The following is a 25409-nucleotide window of genomic DNA, read 5'->3' as shown; positions in this document are numbered from 1 at the left end:
ATAAATGATTAGCACTCCTTCCCCTTCTCTTACATATAACCACACACCCACCGCCAGCCAACACCACATATCCATGGCTCTCTCCCGGTCCATCACAACCTCCTGAACCTACCACCATCCCCATTTTTGTGAACTGTTAAAACTGTGTTCCCGAGTTAACTTAAAGAGAGAAAAGAAAAGATTCTCTCATTTTCTTTTCTTTTCTTTGAGTTTCTTTCCAAATTGGAAATATTAATTTTAGACAAAAAATCTCTCATTTTCTCTTCTTTTCTCCCGTTTAATGAAACTCTGGAACACGACTAAAAATTATTTTCTTCCAAATCTTTTCTTTTCTCTCATTTAATGAAACTCAGGAACATAGCGTTAATTCTTTTCAAACGGTGCGTTGGCGGTTACTTTGTAGACTCACAACTCAAGTTGCTTTTTGTTTGATTATATAATTCGATGCGTTTGTGATTTTGAGTTTTTTTTTTTTTTTTTTTTTTTTTTTTTGGTCGAGAAAGTCTACGGCTGCTTGTCTTCTGATTTCTAATTTGTTATTTTGTGGCATTGAATGTGCATCATTCATTCATTCAGGATATGATAACTGCTATTGCAATTTTTTTTTATTTCCCTCTTAGTCAATAACTAATGAAATAATAAAAAGAATGTAATATAAAATACTTATAATATAACTCATATACATCGCAGAAGAAACAACATTCACCATGGAAAGAGGAGGCGATTTGGAGTTTGGAGAAGTAGAATTGATTCAAGACACCATCCAAGGTCTTTCTAGTTTTGTAGAAAATGAAGACAACCATACGAACCGGTTTTCCTCATCAATTCACAGGAAACCTGGTAAATTCTTAACTGATTTTCAAAAAATGGTCAAAATCTGTAGCTTCTTTTCTTATCAGTTTTTTTTTTCTTTTAAAAAAAGTGTTTTTACACCTAACACTACTAGAAAAGTGGTCATTTTGCTACAGAATTTTCCTACGCAAAAAAATGTGTCACAAATTCTAACACATTTACTACGCATTTCCTACAGAAAGAAAGCCTTGATTTTTTTGGCCAATTTGTGACGCAATAGCGACAGAAATACTAATTCTAAGTATTGCGTCGGAAATGCGTAGCAACTTGCTACACACTTATGACGGATGCATTATATTTGTATTTGATTTATATTTAAAGTTTAATTATTGTTGTTATTAACTATTGCGTCGAAAATGCGTAGTAACTTGCTACGCATTTCCAATGAAACTATTATTTATTTGTTGGAATTATATTTATATGTTGAATTCATTTAAATATTAATTGTTGCGTCAGAAATGCGTAGGAACTTGTTACGCATTTTTGACAAAACATTTATTGCGTCGGAAATGCGTAGCAACTTGCTACACACTTATGACGGATGCATTATATTAATTACTGCGTAGGAAAAGCGTAGCAACTTGCTACACATTTGTTACGGAAATTTTATTACTATATTTAAATATTTAACTAGTTTTATTATTACCATATTTTAAATATTTAAATTTGTACCGAATTGTTTTCGGTACTCGCTATTTGGCGTTTTCAATACCGAATTGTTTCTGGTTTTATACGATAGGAACTGTAAACCAAACCGTTATCAAGCTTCTTCACGTCGAAATAGTGCCCTTACACATGGCACTATTTGAATTAGGGTTGTTCATAAAGCTCGCGACTCGTAGCTCGGCTCGTAGTTCGCTCGAAAGAAACTCGAGAAAAACTAGCTAAAAAAACTCAATTTGAGATGACGTGAACCAAGCTGGCTCATTTTGTAACCAAGCCCAGCTCGAGCTAAGCTCGGCTCGGCCCATGGCTCGGCTCGTTGGCTCGTTCTTAGGCTCATTTAACTCTGACGTAAAGCTTAAGCCAAGTTTAACCGCCTGAATTAATTTCGAGCTTGAGCTCGACCCCACCCTGGCTCGACTCGGCTCGACTCGTTTACAACCCTAATTTGAATGTATAATAAATATAAGATTTTAAAAAAATTATAAACATGAATCAAAAACATATTTAGTTGTATAATAAATATAAGATTTAAAAAAATTACTTCGTCCGTGTATATCGTATATAGAATACAATTTTTGAAATATATAGTTTAAAAAATGTTTTATAAAATATATTGATAATTTATGTATAACAATAATAAAACTTATAGATTCCAATTTTCAACTAAAAAAATGTGATGGAGGCATATGTTAAATAAATCACTTTCAAATATAAACATGTGAGCCAATCAAAATGCTTGGTTAGCCATCACATGGATCACAATCCTATGGTGATCCATTGCTCACATCCTTTTAAATCAACGGATGAAAATAGACTTCAAGAAACACAAAATGTTTATACATAACAAAACAAATCTTCTTTTCCCCTCCCATCTTTCTCCCTCTCCTGCTACTTATCTTCAGATGATAGATAGATGATTGAGGTTAAGAAAGTAAAAAATGGGCATCATTCAGTTTTTCAATTGAGTGTTGATTTCTTTGGTGTTTTACAACATCCCCATCCCTTGATTCCTATTTTTATCTGCCATATTGGAGGTTGAGGTAAAAAGTTTGATAACAATGGAGTCCTCGACCGTCAGCTTTTATACCAATGTTGGAGGACAAAGTTGAGAAAGAATTCAGATAAAATAGATTGATTTGATTCAAAGTCAGTTGCTTCTCATTCCATATTTGATATTAAGTACAATTGAGAGAATATCATATTTAGGACTAACTACAAGTTAGTTATTCGTCAATCACAAAGCTACATTTGAGCCCTTCAACTATATGATATTCATCACAATTACTTTCCTTCCATTGATCTTTCCTAAATGTTTTGTAGCAAATAATCATTCAAGTTTAAATATGATGACTGTTAAATAGCCATGTTAAGTATTTTCACATACAAGACACACATGAAAAATAAAAAGACTCGTTATATTCCATATGGGAGAGAGATATTCAATCAAATTCGTCATTTTAAATTAAAAAATAAATAGCCATGTTAAATATTTTCAAACTCGTTATATTCCATGAAAAATAAAAAGACTCTTTTGTCATTTTATTTATTACAAATTCGTCAGAAATGCGTAGTAAACAGGTAGTCGGAAATTTGTCACAAACTATGAAAAAATATAAAAATTAAATTTCGTCAGAAATGCGTAGTAAATAGGTAGTCGGAAACTTGTCATAAACTATGAAAAAATATAAAAATTAAATTTCGTGACAATTGTGTAGTAAAAATTAAAAATTAACTTCTGTTAAATGGGTAGGAAGATGCGTAGAAAATGTGTAGCAATTTGTGACAGCTCTTTTCTGTCAAAAATGGGTAGGAAAATGCGTAGAAAATGCGTAAGAAACCAGTTTCCTACGAGTGGTTTTCCTACATATGCATTTTGTCACAAATTCATAGAAAATCGCGAGTTGTGACGAATTTCCTACGGAAAAAGGTGTCAAAATTTTTAATTTTTCTAGTAGTGTAAATACCACATAATCTTGTGATTTGTGATTGCCAGGATTTAAACCCACACCATTGTTTGTAGATGGCAAGTCCCATACAACTAAAGCACTAGGTCATAGGTTCTTATCACTATTTCATGATTCATTCAGGATATGCTAATGAAATAAAAAAGGTTGTAATATAGCCCTCAACAATACTTATAATATACATCGCAGAAGAAACAACATTCACCACGGAAAGAGGAGGCGATTTGGAGTTTGGAGAAGTAGACTCGATTCAAAATGGTGTAGAAAATGAAGAAAACCATACGAACCGCTTTTCACCATCAATTCACAGGAGGAAACCTGGTAAAGTCTTAACTGATTTTGTGATTTTCATTTCCCATTTCCTGTTTTAAGTCAGGGTAAGTGGTAAACCTAAGTTTTTTTTTTCTTGTGGCATTGAATGTGCTATTTCATCATACATTCAGGATATGCTAACTGCTTTGCAATTTTTTTTTTATTTCCCTCTTAGTCAACTAATGAAATAAAAAGATTGTAACATAGCCCTCAGCAATACTTATAATATAACTCATATACATCGCAGAAGAAACAACATTCACTATGGAAAGAGGCGATTTGGAGTTTGGAGAAGTAGAATTGATTCAAGGTAAAGGATCACTTTTTATTAAAATACTAGGTTATAACCCGGGAATACTCCCGGGTTGTGAATCTTTATATCTAAAAAATAAATATACATCTATATATATTAATTAATAAAAATATATCATGTAGTTGTGAATCTTTATAACCCGGGAATTTTCCGGGCAGGAAAAATCAATTTATAATCTAATTATGTCATTAAATAAATTAAATGACATGTTTTCAAACGTTATTAAGTGTTAAAATAAATAAGTTAAAATTTGGTGTCAATACTATGCGGTACCAATGTTGAAATTAAAAGACATGTTTTCAAACGTTATTTGCCGTAAAATAACACTTTTTTTCCATGGTGCGCCTCCCTCCTTTTCTTTACATGTGCACCTCTATGCTATGCGATACGGTACCGGTTAAGCCAAAGCACTTATGAATAAATGAGTTGAGCCAAACCACTTTTTTTACCATAATCCCAAAGAAATAAAGGCACTTATGTTTTTACCTTTTTAACCGAAACCCGATTACCAAACCTGACCCAATGCTACCTAAACCAAGTAATTGTACATGAAGCCACACATGACCTAAGTAAAAACATAACAAAAACTTTCCACATCAAACTTTTCGGGTAGAAAAATTTAATTTACAATAAATAAAAGTATATAAAAAACACTTTTAACCTCTAAAGTATTCTTTTTCCCTTATCTTCATCACACTTTTTAATTCGGTTTCTTAAACTTTTTCTTGTTGTAAACTTCACATCACTATTATACTATTTCCAGTACACCAGTACTTGCTATTAAATTCAATGCAGTAAGTAGTTCCAAAACATTCAAAAATATGTACAAATTCATTTTAAATGCAGTAAGTAGTTCCAAACATTCAAACATCAGCCCTAGTTCAAAAAACAAACAACATTTTCTTATTATTGTGATATAACATTAACAGGAAATAGTCCCCATATTAAAGGCATTTACACACATAAACAACAACTTAAAACAAAACACTTGTCTAAAATTTGACACAAATATTTTAATTATATAAATGTTAAACTACTAATGCAAATATTAGAGTACACTAAATAATTGAAATACATGAATGAGAAAAAATCACAAATCGTTAAAGATTTCTTCAACCAACCTGGATATTTTGTTTTCAACCCGACCATCTTGCCACCTCCATATTCTATCTTCTTCAACCTATAATGGGTATCACATCACTATAAGGAGAACAAAAATGAACCCAAAAATAAAGAACGAAGGTAAAAAGTAGTATAGGTGGCAAAATGCGTCACTTAACCAACGGGTCAAAGTAAATATATTGTGTGAATTAAAACAGGCTGGGTTGGGCTGAGCAGCAAAAAACATATTTATCTACTTTTTTTAATCTTATAAATAACTTCCATGTAAAATATGATCACAAATATTTTAATAGGATTAAGACAATTTCAGAGGTTAAATGCACGAGTGCATGGCGGATGACTATCAACCCATTTGACCCATATTGTTTATAGTTAAATATTTTATCTTTACATGTTTGACCCGTTCAAAATAAAACACCAATCTGTCTAAATAAACAAAAAAATATCATAACAAATTTTCAAGTGGAAAAACAGAAGGTCATTATATTCTTAATGTACCATTGCAAAGGTCGTATGTTACGGTATCAACCGAATAAGATTAATCAGGAAAAAATAATATGATAACCGAGCTTAATACCTGGCGTATAAATGTGGATTTTCCTCCCATGTTAGGCCCGGTGATAATTTGAAACCAACTCTTTCCCCTCACCTACTAAATTATGAAAAGAAAAAAAAATAATAATGAATGTACAAACAAAAAAAAAGTCATAAATGGCATAATAATATATATCTTACAAGTTTGCAGTCGTTTGGTATAAAATTCACCCAATCTTGAGCTTCCACACAAGGGTGTCTACTTCTTCCAATATAATACCTCACGTATCCTGTAAATAACAACCTCTGGTAAATAATACATATTTTAAACTGACGAATGCTTTTAAACCGAGAATTCTTACCGATGGTGTGATATCGGATCTCGTATACGGGGTGGGGCTGCTAGCAGCCAGGTCAGCAAAACTAAGCAAGAATGGGTTCGGGTCGGAACAGGTTCGGGTTGAAACGGGTCCGGGTCAGAATGGGTTTCGGGTCGGATCAGGTTGGTTAAAAATTGCTTTCTTTAAAAAAAAGAGATATTGTACATCAAGGGGGTTATGTACTAACTGAATATATTAACAAACTTAACTACTGTTGAAATCAAAACTCAATTCTCATTACTGTAAGAATCCATAAAATTTAAACTCTACAACCAAATGGTGTTCATTTTTAGAAACCAAACAAAACCCATAGGCATTTGAGCCCAAATAGTCATCAAACTGTATAACAATTAGTTAGTGTATATCTCATCATGACTGACCATAACTGTGAAATCAAAGCCCATCTCCTGTAAGATTTTTCTACGAGCCATTGAAGAAGAACCCAGTATTATCTTCGCATCTTTCAGCTTCATATTAATAACAAAATCAACATTAAATTCAGTATAAGAGGTATTCTTAAACTATTAAATATTAATCATCACTTCAAAAAAACATATCCAAATCAAACATGCAGACCATTATTTAAACGATAACAAAACAAAAAAAAAATAAAAAAAACATTGATTCTTTATATAAAAAGTAGACTATAAACATACCGTTGATGTAAGAGATACCGTGAACTGTTCTTCGAAATCGCCAAATTCCCTATCGATCAAAACACACACGATATACAAAATTACAAAGAATGAAGAATCAAATAAACAACAAAATAATGAAATCACACTGGTTACCGTCGATTGAGTTACATACCTTCGCTCTTTTCATCCAAGCCACCGATTTCGATTTCCGATCATCCCATGGAAGCGAAGTCATACTATCCGGAGAAAAAAAAAATGATTTTCCTGGAATAAAACATACAGAAAATTCATACTGGTTACAAAATTATGGTTTATATGGATGTTCAAAAAATGAAGATGAGAAAGATCGTACGTTGAATTAAAGACTAAAGATGAGAAAGACAGTACCTTGACATGAAGAAATTGGAGTTTGATTCGGAACAGATTGTACATAGCCGCCGATTAGAAGGGTAAAGAGTTGCATTTAAATGAAGAGGTTAGGGTTTTTGTGTGAATCGATTAGATAATGGTTGTTACTTGAAGATAAAGGTCAGTGATTTGAAGAGATGTCATAGTTCACCGAGAATAAAAGAAAGATGATGAAGTAGAACAACAAAGGGGAAGGAAGGTTTCAGGGCAAGGGCACGATGAGAAGCGCCGGCGAAAGAAGAAGGATGGAGAGGCTAGGGTTTAGAACAGGGATTACAAAAGGAGCGTGATTTAGATGGTATTTATATCCGGGTCAGAACCCGGATCCCGTGTCTGCCCATATCAAGAAAAAAAGACCCGAATTTTTTCCCTCCCAAACCCACATCTAGATGCCCTTATCACACGCCACATCAAATTAGAAGCTCTTATAACGCGCCACCTCAGCCCTTATTTAACATGTTTATATATATATATATATATATATATATATATATATATATATATATATATAGATATTACAAAATAAATAATAAATAATAAATAATAACGAGACTCTCGTTATTTGTTTGTGAGAAATTCGACTAGTACAATACCGGTTACAAAAACTAAATAAACGAATATAAAATACAATATAACTGTACCAATCTTGATTCAAGCAAGCGTCTTTGGAAACTTCAACCGCACCTTCCAGATCGAAACTCCGCTGCAAGACAAGCAAAATTGTTGACGGTTTTGGCTGAGACATGTGTTCAACACGCTTCCCTTAAAACAGATTCGCGCCTCCTCTCAGACGGTTCTGTCTCCCATGGTACGACAACCGGAACAGTATGTGTACTGCCAGAGATGGCTCTCTAACCCGAGATTACACTGGGTATAATGGTGTTTAGAAATGTTGGTAAAAAGGATGAAGTTGTGAATAATTTAGAGAATGCTCTTCTCTAAAGTCTCATAAGATGTAGAGATTGTTCTTTAGTATATCATTCTTCTACTTTTCAAGTGAATAAACCATATTCATTATATAATGAGATACCTCAAGACTCATTAAACCCTCTTAATTTTGACATAAACAAGATCATTAATCTTGTAATTAACAAGATCATTAATCTTGTAATTAACAAGATAATTAATCTTGTAATAAAAAGGGTTAAACTCTAACTTAATTGATATTAAGTGGTAGTAAAAAGAAACTGCCATTCAACTTATGACACTAGTGGAAACCGTCTAACATTAACTCTCTAGTAAGTAGACTGATTTGACCGGTCGAGCGTGCATGCAGGCGCGCCTTAGTTGAGCCTGCACTACGCTTCCGCGGAGACACACCTTTTTGCGCCACGCGCTAATTGGAAGTCGCTACGCACACCAGGATGCCAGCTCCGCCAGCTGGTCATGCACCTTCCAGGCCCGCGCGCCTAAGGAGCTTGCGCCATATGGAGTCGCGTGCCACACGGATGCTACTATGCATACCAGGACGCCCCCTGGTTATGCGCCATCCATACTCGCACGCCACACGGACGCCACTATGTATACTTCGCCATAGCCAATGACGTGCGCCATGCGCCTAAGGAGCTCGCGCCGCATCGACATGTGCCATGCCATGGTATCCGCCTATGCCACCCAAAGGTGCGCCATAAGCGGACCCGCTATGTATCTGACCACGCGCTCATGGGCAAAAATACAAAGGCGGTGTGCGAAGTTCAAAGTGCACCACATTGGTCCTATAGCCCATGTCACGCGCACATATGTGCGGGTGCGATGCACCCTTTGGTCCCCACTAGTGTTTGCCTTTAAGGAAACAATTTTACAAGGAGTGCTCCTTATATACCACTTTAAGTTTTGTCATCCCATCTATGTGGGACAAGGTGACAAATCTCAATCCATTTTTCTCATCTTTGTTTGTTCCAAACATACAACTTCAAGCTTCCATATCTCATTCATCTTAGCTCTATTTGGACATAGTTTGAACACAAACCCATAAATAATTATTTATACAACACATATATAAATATTATTAATGTCTAAAATATTTAGTGAAAAACTTATTTTCACTAAATTTCCAACAAATTATACTACATCAATGTATTCAAATCTGTTGATAGTCAAATTTGTATTTTAGGCTAGCATGATTATCTCCTTGATTACAGGAGACCTTATTCTATTTATACGCAACATATCCTTGTGAATAATGGAATTCATTCTACGTTTTCTACATGGTATCAACCAATTAGGCGATCCACTCTCTCTCTCTCTCTTCAAAATCTCGACCCACTCTTCCTCCCCAAAATCTCCGACTTCCAGTATGGCGGCCGGAACCACATCCGCTGCTTCTTCTCAAGTACCATTACATACTCTTTTTCATCTTCTCACCATTAAACTCTCATCCACTAATTATCTTGTTTGGAAAAATCAAGTTCTCCCTCTTTTAACCTACCTGTACCTCCATGGCCATGTTTTTGAAACCTCCTTACCACCATCAGAATCCGTTACGGTTGACGGGAAATCCTCTCCTTATGACGAGTTTAAAACCTGGAGAAAAGATGATCAGAAAGTCATTCTCTTGTTACAAGCTACTCTTACTGAAGAAGCCATGGCAGAGGCCATTGGTCTTACGACTGCCCGTCATATTTGGATAGCGCTAGAGACGGCCTATAGTCATCACTCTGTTGAACGAACTCATACTCTGCGTGATACTCTTCATCAGTTGCAGAAAGGATTATCTTCTGTTGCTGAATACACACGAAAGTTTAAATCTCTATGTGACCAATTAGCGGCTATTGGACATCCGGTTGCCGAAAGTGACAAAACTCATTGCTTCTTATGCGGCTTAGGGTTTCAATTTGAGACTTTTTCTACTGCCCAATGTACCGTTAGACTGCAACCCATTTTCGAGATCTACTCTCTCTCAGGCCTCATGAGATTTTCTTGCAAGCTATTCATGGTTCATCAACTCCTCAAACCGCTTACTTTGCTTAGCCTCAACGTGGATCTAGACGAGGCTCCTCCTCAGGGAATCATGGTCGTTATCGTGGATCCAGACGCGGTCGTTCATCCGGGTCACGTCGCATGCCTCACTGTCAATTGTGTAGAAAGAAGGCCACTATGCAAGTGCTTGTCCAAATTTAGCCACTTTTGCGCAACGTGCTTCGCCGATTGACTCCAACCTTGCTCAAGCCTTCCACGCTCAATGTCATGTGACAGAAAACTCTCCCGAATGGTGCGCAGACACCGGCGCCACAGCCGACAAGATGCCCTCCCCGGATTCTCTTGATGCCTCACATGGTTATATGGGTAATAATTCGGTTGTTTTTGGTAATGGTCTTTTGATACCGATTACGAAAATTGGTCATACCTCTTTAAATTCTTTTTTTTTTGAACGACTAATTTCTTTAATCACCTATCGTCTGTGGGACTTGAACCCAAGACCTTCCCCTTCCCAACCTAGGTGTTTTTAAAGGCTTTGCCTTTGCCAATGGACCACCACCCCATTGGTACATACCTATTTAAATTCTAATCTATCAATTAGAAAATGTTCTAGTTGTTCCACACCTTACTAAAAGTCTTCTTTCTGTAAGTAAACTTACACATGATTCTCCTGTTGATGTCTTGTTCTCTAATGATTTTTTCACATTCAGGATCGCAACATGAAAGCGGCTCTAGCAAGAGGAACATGTGAGAATGGTCTATACATTCTCTCTCAAGCACAAAAAGCTCTTGTTGCCGCCCTCTCCTCTCATCACCTTTGTGTTTCCTTTGAACGATGGCATAGTCGACTAGGCCACGTTTCATTTGATGTTATTTCCGCATTGCATAAACTTGGTTATTTTTGTGTTACTTCTTTGTTACCCAAACCGGGAATTTGTTCGTCTTGTCAATTATCTAAGGCACGACGTTTGCCATTTGCTTTGAATAATAAACGTTTTTTGCATGCTTTAGATCTAATACATTGTGATCTTTGGGGACCCGCCCGTATTCCTTCAACGGATGGTTATTTATATTATGTTATATTTGTTGATGATTTTTCTCGGTTTAGTGGTTCTATCCTCTAAAATCGAAATCGGATTTTATACTATTTTGACGGTTTTCTTACCATTTGTTCAAAATCAATTTTCATGTACCGTTAAAGTTTTTCAAAGCGACGGGGGATCGAATTTACCAGCAAACGGGTTCAAAAACTCTTACAACAATGTGGTATTCAACATCGCTTGTCATGTCCTCATATTCCTGAACAAAACGGACGTGTCGGGCGTAAACACCAACATGTAACCGAAACGGGTCTTGCCATGTTGTTCAACTCTCGTGCACCGGCAAACTTATGGGTAGACGCCTTTACATCAACAATGTATATAATAAATCATCTCCCCATGCCAGTTCTAAATAACAAATCACCTTTTGAGACCCTTTTTCACCAAACTCCTTCCTTGCGAACTTTCGAACTTTTGGTTGTCGGATTTTTCCATATCTTCGGGACTATGCTAAAAACAAACCCTCGCCACAAAATTCTTCATGTATTTTTATTGGCTATAGGCTGAAATACAAAGGTTATGGATGCTTAGAACCAACGTCATTCCGAGTTTACATTACTCGAAATGCTCAATTTGATGAAGATACTTTTCCCTTTAACGGTATTGTTCCACCAGTTGATGATTCTAAACTTGTCTAATTTTGATGAGAATGTTATACCTATTATATCAACAACTCCACTGCCACCTTTATTATCACACTCAAAAACCACTAATTCTTGCCCCACTCATGTTCCAACTCCATGCACAATTTTCCCAGATACAACTCTCATGCAACCTGTTGCTCACATGCATCAATCATCAAACCACATGCAATCTGTATTTACCAACAGTTCACCATCACCTCACACAAGTCCAATTCTGCCCAATCAAAGCCACTACTCTTCGGCCTCAATTCCATCGTCGGGCCCAGTGGTTTCATCGGGCCTAGCGGCCGAATCCGAACCGCTTGCATCAACTCAAGCTCACTCTTACCAACTCGCTTCCATTCAACAATGTTCGTCATCCTCTCCTCAATCGGCTCAATCCGAAACTGCACCAACACCACCCGTCTCTTCCTCGCATCCGATGACCACTCGGTCCAAATCAGGTATTTTCAAGACGAAACACTACGCAAATTTATCGGTGTTTAACTCTACACCATTACATCATTCGCTATATGTGGCCCATGATCCTAAAGGTTTTAACTCGGCATCAAAACATCCTAAGTGGGTGGCTGCAATGAATAAGGAAATAAAGGCCCTTCATAGCAACCGAGCTTGGGAGCTTGTTGAACATCCCTTGCACTCAAATGTCGTTGGTTCAAAATGGGTCTATCGGGCGAAGTACAAAGCCGATGGTTCAGTTGATTGTTATAAAGCTCGTTTAGTTGCTCAAGGCTTCACCGAAATTCCCGGTCTTGATTATTCATTAACCTTTAGTCCGGTCGTCAAAGCATCAACCGTTCGGGTTGTTCTTGCACTTACTACCATTTATAATTAGCGCCTTCATCCATTGGACGTTAAAAACGCTTTCTTAAATGGTACTCTAACCGAAACGGTGTATATGGAACAACCATCGGGCTTTATAGATTAGAAATATCCGAACCATGTTTGCTATCTCAAGAAAGCACTATACGGCCTAAAACAAGCCCTTATCATCTATCTTCTTTTAGTTCTTTTTTTTACTACACTTGGTTTCCAATGTAGTAGAGCCGACACATTGCTTTTTATCTTCAAAAGAGGTTCCGTTATCATCTATCTTCTTGTTTATGTCGATGACATTATCTTGACCGGTAACAATGAGACCTTTATAAAAAACTTCACTTCTCGTCTTCATACCGAGTTTGCCATTAAGGATTTGGGTTCCTTGAGCTATCTTTTGGGTCTTGAAGTAACGCATACCTCTTCTGGTCTATTCTTGAATCAAGCAAAATACGTTTATGATATACTTGCACGAGTCGGTCTTCTTGATGCCAAACCCGTGGCAACACCTCTCACCATAACTAATGTTTTTAGCTCAAAAGGAACACCATTCCATGATCCTACATTTTATAGATCATAGGTGGGTGCTTTACAATACTTAACAAACACACGGCCAGATCTATCCTACACGGTTAACCAAGCTAGTCAATTTCTTCAAACGCCCACAACATCTCATTTTCAGCTTGTTAAACGCATCTTAAGATATGTTACAGGCACACTTTCCTTTGGTCTCACATTTGAAAAGCCAATCACCACTAAGTTAGTTGGTTATTCGGACGCGGATAGGGCTCGTTGTGTGGAAACTAGACGCTCCACTTATGGTTATTCAATCTACTTAGGAGGTATCTTGTTTCTTGGAGTGCCAAAAAGCAACCTAGAGTCTCTCATTCTAGTTGTGAATCTGAATACCGGGCAATGGCTAACACCACGACTGAAATCATTTGGTTAACACACCTCTTACAGGAGCTTCATGCATTGCCTCACGACCGTCCTACATTGCTATGTGACAACAAAAGTGCACTATTTCTAAGCCAAACTCCGGTATCACATAAACGTGCCAAGCACATAGACATTAATTATCATTTTGTTTGGGAGCTTGTGTCATTGGGTCGTCTCTACACCAAGTTTATTCCAACCACGCTCCAGGTTGCCGACATCTTCACCAAAAGTCTTCCAAGGCCCCTCTTTGAACGGTTTCATACGATGCTACGTGTCGGTCCCCCACCTGTTCGCTTGAAGGGGGGGGGGGGTTAATAGCTAATTATACTATATCAATGTATTCAAATCTGTTGATAGTCAAATTTGTATTTTAGACTAGTATGATTATCTCCTTGATTACATGAGACCTTATTCTATTATATGTAACATATCCTTGTGAATAATGGAATTCATTCTACGTTTTCTACACAAGGTCTTTCTAATTTTGTATATAATGAAGCCAACCATACGAACCGGTTTTTCTCATCAATTCACAGGAAACCTGGTAAATTGTTAACTGATTTTGTGATTTTAAGAAAATTGTTTTTACACCTAAATACCACATAACTTTGTGATTTGTGATTACCAGGATTTAAACCCACACCATTGTTTGTAGATGGCATGTCCCATACAACTAAAGCACTAGGTCATAGGTCTTATCACTAGTTAAATCTTAGGCTATGTGTTAGACCACACGGCGTGGAGAGGCTTGAAGAATGAGCGTTATTCGACATGTGGAAACCATGCCAGCGCGCGTCAGAATATAGGCGTGGTGAAGGGGGGGGGTGAGAAGAGGCGTGGAAGAGGGGCGTTATTCCACAAGTGACACATTTTTTATTATTATTTTTATTTAATAATTATATATTATGTACTAATTTTTATAAAATAGCATTATTACTAATATAATAATTATCAATCATAAAAACACTTATAAAATTTTAAAAAGAGATTGCATAATTAAACTTAAAAAACAAACATAAAAACATAATCTAAAATAATTGAAACTAGCTACCATATTTATCCATGATTTCTTCTTTAAGTTTCATGTACGTTTCCCGCTCTTCGCCTTCAAGGTGATCGAACTTCATAGAGAGTATTTTCATATCCGTTCACTTTTGCTTTTCTTCGTAAAGGCTAAAAGCCTTTATTTTATGTGTGTTTCTTTCTTGTTGGATGTTGTTGAACACGTGGATTTCTTCTTGGATGCCGGCCAAAGCGGGTTTTTTTTCATCACTCGTAGTGGATGATTTTTGGGCCTGTTTTTTTGACTTATCTCTTCCCGGTGGTCGTTCGGCTTCAAAATCCTCGTCACTTAAGTTGATCTCAAAATTGGTACGAGCATCCGAGCGACTAGTGGAGGAACACAAATTTTGGACCTTTTGGAGGACGACTGTCCCGCTAATGGTACTCGTGCCCATTTTGGCGAGTTTTTTCGCAATGCGCCAATAATGAATAAATTTAAAGGTGACCCATTTTTGCCTTCCGAATACAAGAACATTGCACGCGTCAAAATCGGTGTCCGTCTCACCACTTTTTGGGTTGTTCTTTGGATTGTTCTAGTGGCCCTTGAACGCGGTCATGGCAGTGTTTATTTAACACCACTTAGACGAGAGACTATATTTATCCAATAGATATATCGTCCCAAAGTTTTGTGATAAAGCTCGTTAATTCGGTTCCAAAAATCGTCACTATGTTGGTTGATGCCTATTAAAAAATATACTATAGATATGAAATAAGTTTTTTACAATAAATATAATAAAATATACCTATAACCGAATTCTCCGTAATCGAAAGCCAATCTTTCTTCAACACCAACTCTTCTTCGCTTGTCCACAGATGTACACGACGATCCTCTTTTGTTTTTTCCTTGTCGGCCCCGCTTTTCTTTTTATGGTTTATTTATTTTTTGGCGTAGAGGATTCGGGTGGTGTAGGTTGAGTTTCCGGTACGAATTCGGGCGCAGGTGGAGTTTGGGATAGAGGAGTGAGCGGTTGTTGTGGAAACATAAAAGGTAGGTTCATTAAAAGTTGACCGTACGCTAAGATGCTCGGATTGGTAAAACGTTGTTGGTTCGGTTAAGACCCTTGAGGCGAAGTAGTGTTCGGTAGATCGCCGAAACCCTATGGGTTGTTCGGATCAAAGTTTCGGTTGTGTGGATGCATTATTTTTTATATAAATGAAGGTTGAGAAGAGTTGGGTAGAAGAGAGTGAGGTGAAAATGGTGAGTTTTTTTATATAGATGGAATGAATTATTATTTTAATAAAAAATCTTTTTTTTTTTAAATAATGTCATTGGGGTCCAATGGCTAGTAGCCAAGTCCAATAACAACATGCCATGTCAACGCCCATATATCATTAATACGTCGGTTGAAATCTCAAGCCCCATCCACAACGCCATCAACAACGCGGGGGTTGGTGTGGTGTGTGCAGCGTGGAAGGGCATAAATGCCGCACTTCCACGCCCACACCGCATGGTCTTCTGCTTTCATTTTATTTCACTGCCACATCATCAAACCACTTCCATTCACCCTGTTATCGTTTCACAAGTTTTCACACCCTTTTAGACTACACGGTGTGAGAAGGGCATGAAGCAGCACATGGCGACCACTTTAGCATTGTCAGATTTCACTTTCAAGTCCCTTAAAAACGTGGGGTGAGATGGAGCGTGGAAATGTGGCATGATGCGACACGTGGTATACACAATTGACGTATAAAAAATAAAACAAATCTATTAAATTAAATTAAAACATTAAGTAAATAGAGAAATAACGTTAATCAATAAAAACATTACATTAAAAAATACTGAAAATAATAAAAACGAAACAAACAAACATAAAAAATAACCAAACTAAGTACAATATTTTGCCTTTAGTTCTTCTTTATATTTCTTGTAAATTTCTATTTCTTCGTCACCAAGGTGATTAGTTTCATGGCGAGGATTTCCATATTCGCCCGCCTTTCTTTCGCCAACTCCTCATTTTTCAAATTTACTTTTCGCTCAATTTGATAACCTTTTCTTTTTGGGTGTTCCTTTGTTGTTGGATGCAATTGAATGCACTAATTTGTTCATTTAGGTCGGCTAAACCTTCTTTATAGTCTACACCCGAACTATGTGATTTTTGCGCCCTCTTTTTTATTTATCTCTACCAAGTGGGTTTCCGCTTCAACCTCTTCGTGGCTCAAGTTTATTTCAAACTCGGTACGAGCATCCGAGCGATTAGTAGATGAACCCGTTTTCGTCCTTTTAAACAATAATTGTCCCGCTAGAGGCACTCTTGCCCATTTTGAGGAGTGCTTCGCCACATATATCCCAACATTGAATAAATTTGAACGCCGCTCCTTTTTTGCCATCTGAATAAAGACTAAACACCGGCGTCACCATATCGGCGTTAGTTTCAACGCTCTTTGGGTTGTTCTTTATGTTGTTGTAGTGACCGTTCAAGGCGGTCATGACGGTATTTATTTCATGTCACTTTGACGAGAGACTATTATACTTACTATAGTACTCTCGTTTCATTGTTTTGTGATAAAGATCGTTTATTTGATCCCAAAATTCGTCACTATGTTGATTTGCACATATTTAAAAAAACAAATTATTAATTTTCAGATAAAAAATAATAACTTATAACCATATCTATCTTTTAACAATAAATATAAAATAAAATATACTTAAAACCAAGTTCTCCGAAATAGAATTCCAAGATTGGGTTAACACCACGTCTTCATCATTTGTCCATGGATGAACAACTCGGTCCGCAAGGTTTTTTTGTTTCTCCGCCTCAGTTTTCTTCTTATGTTTTTTTTTTTGTGTGGACGGTTCAACGATATTTTGTGGGTGCGTTTCGGGTATAGATTTGGGTGTAGGGGGCGTTTGGGATATAGGAACGACTTGTTGGGGGGAGGTTAGGCATTCATAATTGCGACGGATAGAACATGTTTTAGTTTGCAAGAAGATGAGCATAAGCTGATATGGCGGGTAAGTTACCTGGAACTTGAAGAGGGGAGCGGTTTTGAGGCGAAGTAGTATTCGATATTTCACCTCGGCCATATGGGTTGTTTGGATGTGGGGATGTATATTTTAATAAAACTTGTGGAGATTTTATAAAGTTTAGAGTGGGGTAGAAGAATTTTTGGTACAAAATAGTGGAATGGGTTGGATTTAACTAGAGAAAGTTAATTTATTTTTTAAATTTAATAAAGTTTTTTTTAAATTGACCGTTGGAGATCCAACGGCTATATCCCCATCCAATAACTCGTCGCCATGTCATCATAACCAAAACCGTCACGCCGGGAAAGAACCAACCACCCCTCTCCCACGCCATGCTCCACGTCGTTGTAGGGGCGGTGTAGCAGCGTGGTTGAGGCCTCCACGTCTCTTCCATGCTTGCCACACCGTGTGGTCTGACAACAATATTAAAACTGAATAAGTAAAAAGAAAAAGAATGCATTTGATTGGTTGATGGGTACGGGGCTCACAAACTCCCCCCCCCCTCCAACAAGCGTTCCCCATATAAAGTGACAAGCTAAGGGTGATTTGAGATGTTGGCATGTTAAAATTAATGAATCCAAACATTATATATATATATATATATATATATATATATATATATATATATATATATATATGTGTGTGTATATATATATATATATATAGGGTAGAGTTCATGTCAGAACCACCTTTATTGCGAGAATCGCGAGAACTAATGTGAACACAACAAAATAAACCCACTACACAATCAAAAACCTAAAAAAACCTAACCCCCCTCAAGCTAAATGCTAACTAAACCATAAAGATAAAACCCCAAAAAAACCTAAAAACACACATACACAAAAAATTTAATATTTTTTTAACAAAAATTGCTACTTTTAGTCTAAATTAAAAAAAAAATTAATAAACGAAAAGTAGCGATTTTTTTTAAGAAAATATTAAAAAGAAAAATTTGTGTGTTTTTTGATTTTTTTAGGTATTTTTGGTTGTGTTCACATTCGTTCCCGCGGTTCTCGCAATAAAGGGTGGTTCCTAACGGATCCTTCTCCTATATGTATATATATATATAGGATCAAGATCATTCATATGATTTGTGAGAACTTAGAGAACTCGACCTTGTTGTGCGAGTTTTGCCCCCATTTTTCATACCCTAGATTAAAATATTACAAAAACGATCTTAAAAAATTCGAAAGGGTGTTTTTCAGCCCTTTCCGACTGCTGTAAAATCTGATAACATAAGTATGACATCATCTTTTTACAGCATTTAAGGTTGCCGTAAATGAAAAAAAAATTGAAAAGTTGATTTTTTAGGTTTTTTTGTATATTTTTTTTTTGAAATAACCTTTCGTAAGATCGATCGAGTTCTCTAAGGTTTCACAATTCGTATAAATTTTCACTTTACCCTAACCATATATATATATATATATATATATATATAGGAATGGGATCAAGAGAAAACGATTTGAAGTGTGAGAACAGTGAGAACGATTTTCAGCCATAAGATCTTTGTGATTTGTGGCTAAGATGATGCGGTGACATTTTTGTAAATAATGGGAACCTTATAACTACTAGGAAGGGTAAAATTGGGAGATACAGACAAGGGTGCACATGCTAATCACATGCCATTTTCCCCCATCATATTTAAAAGCCAATAACTTCTTTATACGCGATTATTTTTCTAAAAAAATTACACCATAAAACTCAGTGTTTTTTTTATCTTTCCAACTAGTATACTATTGTTATACTTTTCTGAACTGAGTTTTTATGGCTTTTTTCTGAACTGCGTGTTTTATGGCGTTTTAGACTAGGTATTTTCATGGCGTTTTTCTGAACTAAGTGTTTTTATGGCGTTTTAACTAGGTATTTTCATGGCGTTTTTCTGAACTAAATGTTTTATGGCGTTTTCAACAAAGTTTTTCATGGCATTTTTCTGAACTGAATGTTTTATGTCGTTTTTAACCGGGTATTTTCATTGCGTTTACTGAATTGGGTGTTTTTATGGCGTTTTATTTGAACATCCAGTGAGGAGTTTTTTTGACAATATTACATTTAATGTAATTTAGCATCAATGCCACATGTCAACACCAAAATCGTTCTTACCGTTCTCACAGTTTTCACCGTTTTCCATAAATCCTGACCCTATATATATATATGTAGGACAAGGATCCGTTAGGAACCACCCTTTATTGCGAGAACCGCGAGAACCAATGTGAGCACAACCAAAAATACCTAAAAATATCTAAAAAACACACAATTTTTTTTTAATATTTTTTATAAAAAATTCGCTACTTTTAGTAGAAAAAAAAATTTTTAAAGATTTTAAAAAAAAAATATTTTTTTCTATTAAAAGTAGCGATTTTAACTTAAAAAATACAAAAAAAAATTTTTTTGTCTGTTTTTTTGATTTTTTTAGATTTTTTTTGACTTTTAAAGGTTTTTGGGGGTTTCGTTTTTATCATTTTAGCTTAGCTTGGGGGGAGGGGGGTTTAGTTTTTTTTTTTTTTTTTTTTTTGGGGGGGGGGGGGAGGGGGGGGGGGTTAGGTTTTTTTAGGTTTTTTGGGGGTTTTAGTTTTTAGCATTTAACTTGGGGGGGGGGGTAGGTTTTTTTTGGGGGTGGGGGGGGGGGTTTAGGTTTTTTTTTTTTTTTGAAGGGGGGGGGGTTAGGTTTTTTTAGGTTTTTTTTTTTGTTTTTTTGGCTATTTTAGGTTGTGTTCACATTGGTTCTCGCGGTTCTCGCAATAAAGGTGGTTCTCGCATGAACCTTACCCTATATATATATATATATATATATATATAGGGGAAGTTTTAAATAAGAATGCTAAATATTGTGAGAACCGTGAGAACGAATGAAGAAATCACGAGAACTTAATCAAAAATCAATTTAAATTCAATTTTTTTATGCTTATCATTATTATTCGAATACAATGTTAGAAATTAAATTTACACATTTAAATTTACATGAATTCGTAAATATAGAAAATTTACACATGTGTAAGTTTGCCATTTACATGTGTAAATTTGTTATATTTACACATGTGTAAAAAATCTAATAAGAGTAATTTGGATATAAGAAATTTACTATTTGATGTTGTTAATTCTTTTTTGAGTAAACTGCCATTTTGGTCCCTGAGGTTTGGTCACTTTTGTCACTTTAATCCAAAACTCAAACCTTTTGCATCTGGATCCTTGTGGTTTCAGTTTTATTGCCATTTTGGTCCAAAAATGAAATCAGGTTATATTTGTCTTATAAAATCCTGCAATTTTGTCTTTTTCCTCATGGGCAAATCAGGTCATATTTGTCTTATAAAATCTGGTATTTATTTATAAAAAATTGATCATTTTGCCCCTGAGGAAAAGGACAAAATAGCAGGATTTTATAAGACAAATATTACCTAATTTCATTTTTGGACCAAAATGACAATAAAACTGAAACCACAGGGACCCATATGCAAAAGGTTTAAGTTTTGGACTAAAGTGTCAAAAGTGTTCAAACCACAGAGACCAAAATGACAGTTTACTCTTCTTTTTTTGATGTTATATTTTAATTAAAACGAGGTTTGTATTAAAAAAAATTGATTTTGATTGGCTTTTCATTAGTTCTCATGGTTCTCGCAACATTTAGTGTTCTCAAGATAATTGTATATTAATGTTAAAGATATCAATCTTAATCCAGACACTTTAACCCATGTAACCTGAACACGAACCAGTTGGTGGTTTGTAATAAATTTGTACACATTCTAAACGGCTCAAGGGTGTATAAATAGGTTCTAAAAAAGTTTTAAATGGGTCAAGACATGTTATGTGGAGGTTGTAATAAGGTTGTAACAGGCTTTAACTTATTGATTATATGTATTTTTTGTTTATTTTTTAAACTTTAGATTTAAACTTTTTACCTTAATTTTAGTACAAGTAGAATACGACAGGTTTACTAATCCGTTGGTGGATGTGCATTGCTCGCTTTGTCACTTATTTAGAGATCATGTCAAGCACTATGGTGGGAGACACAAACATGATTCAAGACAGTGTCGTTCAACGTCTTCTTTGTCATGTCAAAAAAGAAAAAGAAGAGAGCCATATAAACCAATTTTCACCATCAAATTACATGGCACCTCGTACACTACGTGATATGAGCCCAAGTTCTTTCAACCCTCAGGTGGTCTCTATTGGACCTTTGCACAAAGAAGATGAGAAAGTGCAAGCATTTGAAGTGCGGAAAACAAGTTATCTAATTGACCTAATGCGACGTGCCAAATCCCCACCAGAGGAAATATTGAAATTATGTGTAGAGAAGGTGTACACTTCACTGGAAAAAATCAAGGCCTGTTATCTTTGGACGAAGGCCTGTGGTGATACTGAAATTGCCTACATGATGATTATGGATGCTTGTTTCATACTTGAATTCTTGTTCAGGTATTGGATTTACGATGCAAAAGTATATGAAGAAGGAGTATTGCAACACAGTGTCATATTTTATGATTTGGTATTGCTAGAAAATCAGATCCCTTTCTTTATTCTTGATGAAATATTTCAGTGCACGGTATTGAAATTCAGACCTAATGCCTCCCTTCTTGAACTTATCTATCCAGTTCTAGATTTTGCCAACATCTTTAAAGAACGTATAAATATCAATGCTATATCAGTTAATAATACTCATCATATTCTTAGCCTTCTACATCAATGCTACAAGCCTCCGGATAACATTAAAAAAGGTTCTCTCAAGTCAACTATCCCTTCGGTTATGAATTTAGACAGGGCTGGGGTGAACTTCAAACCTAATAATGATCCAACATGGCTTATGGGGATGAAAGTGGAATTATATATGTTCCCATGTTTTTTTGGGTCTTTGAGTAAGCCTACTCTTAGAATCCCAGTATTAGAGATTTATGATTCCACTGAGATCGTTTTAAGAAATCTCATTGCCTACGAGCAGTCAGGTCAAACTCATACTTATGTTACGTCATATGCTTATGCCATGGATACACTAGTGGATACTCAAGAAGATGTTGTAAAGCTGGTAGACTCAGGAGTCCTTGTCAACGCTTTGGGTTCTAATGCTGAAGCTGCTAATATGATCAACGGCATATGCAAAGGACCTATATTGCCGGATTTCTTTTACGAAGAACAATGGGTAAAACTGAATAAGTACTGTGATGCTTACTGGCCAAAAAATATAGCAAACATGAAGAGGACTTACTTTAGCAGTCCATGGAATATGATTGCTCTAGTTGCTGGAATCATTCTATTTGCTGTAACGGTAGTTCAGACCATCTTTACGATTAAGTCTACTTAAAGAAACAAGTAGAAGTACATTGTAAGTTTTATCTACTTTTCTTTTCTTATATATGTCACATTTAGACTAGTTAAGAGTTATTATCGTTTAGAAAATTCATAGAAATTGCATTCAAAATTTAGTCTGTTTAAGACGTGTTTAATTGGTTAGAGATAAACATGAATGGGAGTTAGTTCCTTCAATCTCCATTAGTTAGTTTTTAAGATCACTTCAACACATCAATGGATATTGGATAATCAAGATTCGGTATATTGTGGATATATAGTGACTATCTTCACTTTCACAACGTGGATGGCAAGGGAGAGGGTAATAGGGTTGATCAATTTTAGGGAGAGTAAGTGAAAAACATGGGAATTGGGGTGGGGGTTTGTTAAAAGGGTAATTTTAACGTTTGATTTTTATAAATCATTTTATAAGCTTATAAACTAAACACTTTTTAATTTTTGTTGGAGCTAAATGCAATTCTTTTATAAACACCAATTCAACCAAAAACTTTTTCACATACGTCCCTTACAAGTATCACACACCTCCACACATTGTTAATATCGTCAAAACCCTAAAAACATATCAGAATGAAGCATGGTCCATATACCATTTAGTGCAGTATATTAGACTGTGTGAAAATATTTGATACTTGGTGATAATTGTGGATTTTTGCCACAAAATCAGGGGATGTGTTGAAAAATTCATTAATAAAGCCCTGATTGATCGTAAACATACTGTGGGGGTACGTAGAACCTATGCTTTTGCGTGTTCTACACCTACCTTAGGTTAACTATATGATGTATGAAGTAGAGGTCACAAAGAAGTACTGTATGGCTCATAACCTTACAACATATGGACCCAATATTTGAATGCTAAATGGTTTTAAACATTTTTTTGAACACTGTAGTTATCATATGGATGTGTACTTAGCATTACGCTAACGAGTTTGTTGTACATGTTTAGGTCATGCGTGGACTGCCAGTTTTCATCTCTATTTGCATATTTGGATTGGTGCTTAACTACAACGTATCATGTATTTGTGTATGTTATACTTGAATTATAACTACAACGTATCATGTATTTGTGTAATGTTATACTTGAATTATAACTACAACGTATCATGTATTTGTGTAATGTCATACTTGAATTATATTTTGATGTCCGTCTTTTACACCCATATGTGTCGTCGACTTTTCAAATGTTCTTAATTTTGTTTTGAAGGCATCTGTACTGAACCTAAGTTTTAGCCTTATGAATAATTGATTTTTATTGAATGTCTCTCTAAAATCTATATCAACTATTAAAACTGTACCTTTGAAATATTGAGTTTACAAATTGCACTTTTCGACTTCTGCCTGGTATCAAATATTTTTTTCATCTACATACTTCATGTTAGTTAAGAAAATATTCTAAACTCCGATTGCGAAGTTTGATTTTGAAGGTTGTTATATTATGTAATGTGTTGATCACTGCTCTTGGTATATGTGGTTTTTCTAGTGTTGGGATTTGTGTGCACGTTGGACGGGTCTTAGCAATGGATAAGAGAACAAATTTTAAGTTTAAAAGATTACCCAAAAAGACTTTTGAGACCCATAAGTATATTTTTTTTGACAACTAAACACACACTCTATAATTTTACTCTTATACATGATGTTCGTCACGAAACTTGAATCCTCAATAGCATATAAAGAAACTAAATATATAGAATGTGCAAGATAGATCCCATTTGATACCATGATTATATGGAAGTATCCAACTTTAGACGGTCTTGATTCTTGAATGTGCAAGTATACTTTGACTTCGGTCCAACAAACTAAATATATAGATCGAGGGTAATTATGTCATTCTATACATTTTTTTCCAAATAACACGAATAGAGATGTAAATGAGCGAAGATCGAGCTAAACAACTGAGTTTGCATCTTGAGCTCTAACTTTAAAGTTTGAGTTTGAATTGATAATAGTTTTTTAAGCTCTAGCTATTCTTAGACTCGACTTTTTTTTATCTGTTATATATATGGTTAGGAAAGGTTCTATGCAAAACACTAAATATTGCGAGAACACGTAGAACACAATGAATCACCAATTTTTTCTGTCCTAAAAACCTAAAAATTAAATGAAAATGTTACAAATATAAAATTTATTGTTTCTTGGAGAAAAATGCCCGGATAGTCCCTGTGGTTTCGCTTTTTTTCACATATAGTCCTCAACTTTCTAAAACTACCTGAATAGTCCCCAAGTTTTCATTTTTCGTTCCCGGATAGTCCCTGAGTCTAACTTCAGTTACTTTTATCTGTTAAAATGATGTGAAATGACAAAAATACCCTTTCCTTAAAAGGCCAAACCATAGGGACTATCCGGGCATCTTATTCATTTTTATTTATAAAACCCCACCACCACACTTCATCTTCAACCTCCACCCACCATCACCCTCCTCCACCCTCCACCATCAACCCGAGCCGGAACCGAACCGAGTTGCACCAAGACCTAAACTGAACCGA

The 25409-nt window shown here is 35.6% G+C and overlaps 1 protein-coding gene and 1 long non-coding RNA gene across 14 annotated transcripts; one reads left to right on the top strand and one right to left on the bottom strand.

The window, feature by feature from the left end:
• LOC110870101 (UPF0481 protein At3g47200) lies at positions 1–24084 on the top strand. 11 transcript variants are annotated; one of them, XM_035987769.1, is made up of 7 exons: positions 1–380; positions 691–840; positions 3512–3568; positions 3672–3803; positions 4042–4104; positions 21558–22945; positions 23873–24084. In XM_035987769.1, exons 2-6 carry the CDS (start codon positions 708–710, stop codon positions 22922–22924), a joined length of 1752 nt encoding a protein of 583 aa, XP_035843662.1. In that variant the 5' UTR covers positions 1–380; positions 691–707; the 3' UTR covers positions 22925–22945; positions 23873–24084. The 11 variants fall into 11 exon arrangements, with proteins under 11 accessions (XP_035843662.1, XP_035843972.1, XP_035844305.1 ...); XM_035988079.1 differs by lacking the exon at positions 3512–3568; XM_035988412.1 differs by lacking the exon at positions 3512–3568 and having other exon boundaries at positions 4–380; positions 691–768.
• LOC110870126 lies at positions 4452–7458 on the bottom strand. 3 transcript variants are annotated; one of them, XR_002553111.2, is made up of 7 exons: positions 7169–7458; positions 6954–7045; positions 6800–6848; positions 6126–6610; positions 5965–6053; positions 5807–5881; positions 4452–5287 (listed from the first exon to the last, which is right to left on the bottom strand). It is a non-coding gene; the product is annotated as an uncharacterized LOC110870126 (long non-coding RNA). The 3 variants fall into 3 exon arrangements; XR_002553112.2 differs by having other exon boundaries at positions 6524–6610; XR_004890975.1 differs by having other exon boundaries at positions 5965–6610.
• Positions 24085–25409: the final 1325 nt, after the last annotated feature.

Source organism: Helianthus annuus, chromosome 1 (genome assembly GCF_002127325.2).
Source record: "Helianthus annuus cultivar XRQ/B chromosome 1, HanXRQr2.0-SUNRISE, whole genome shotgun sequence".
NCBI classification, from domain to species: Eukaryota; Viridiplantae; Streptophyta; class Magnoliopsida; order Asterales; family Asteraceae; genus Helianthus; species Helianthus annuus.
This window is presented reverse-complemented; position numbering and strand designations above follow the sequence as displayed.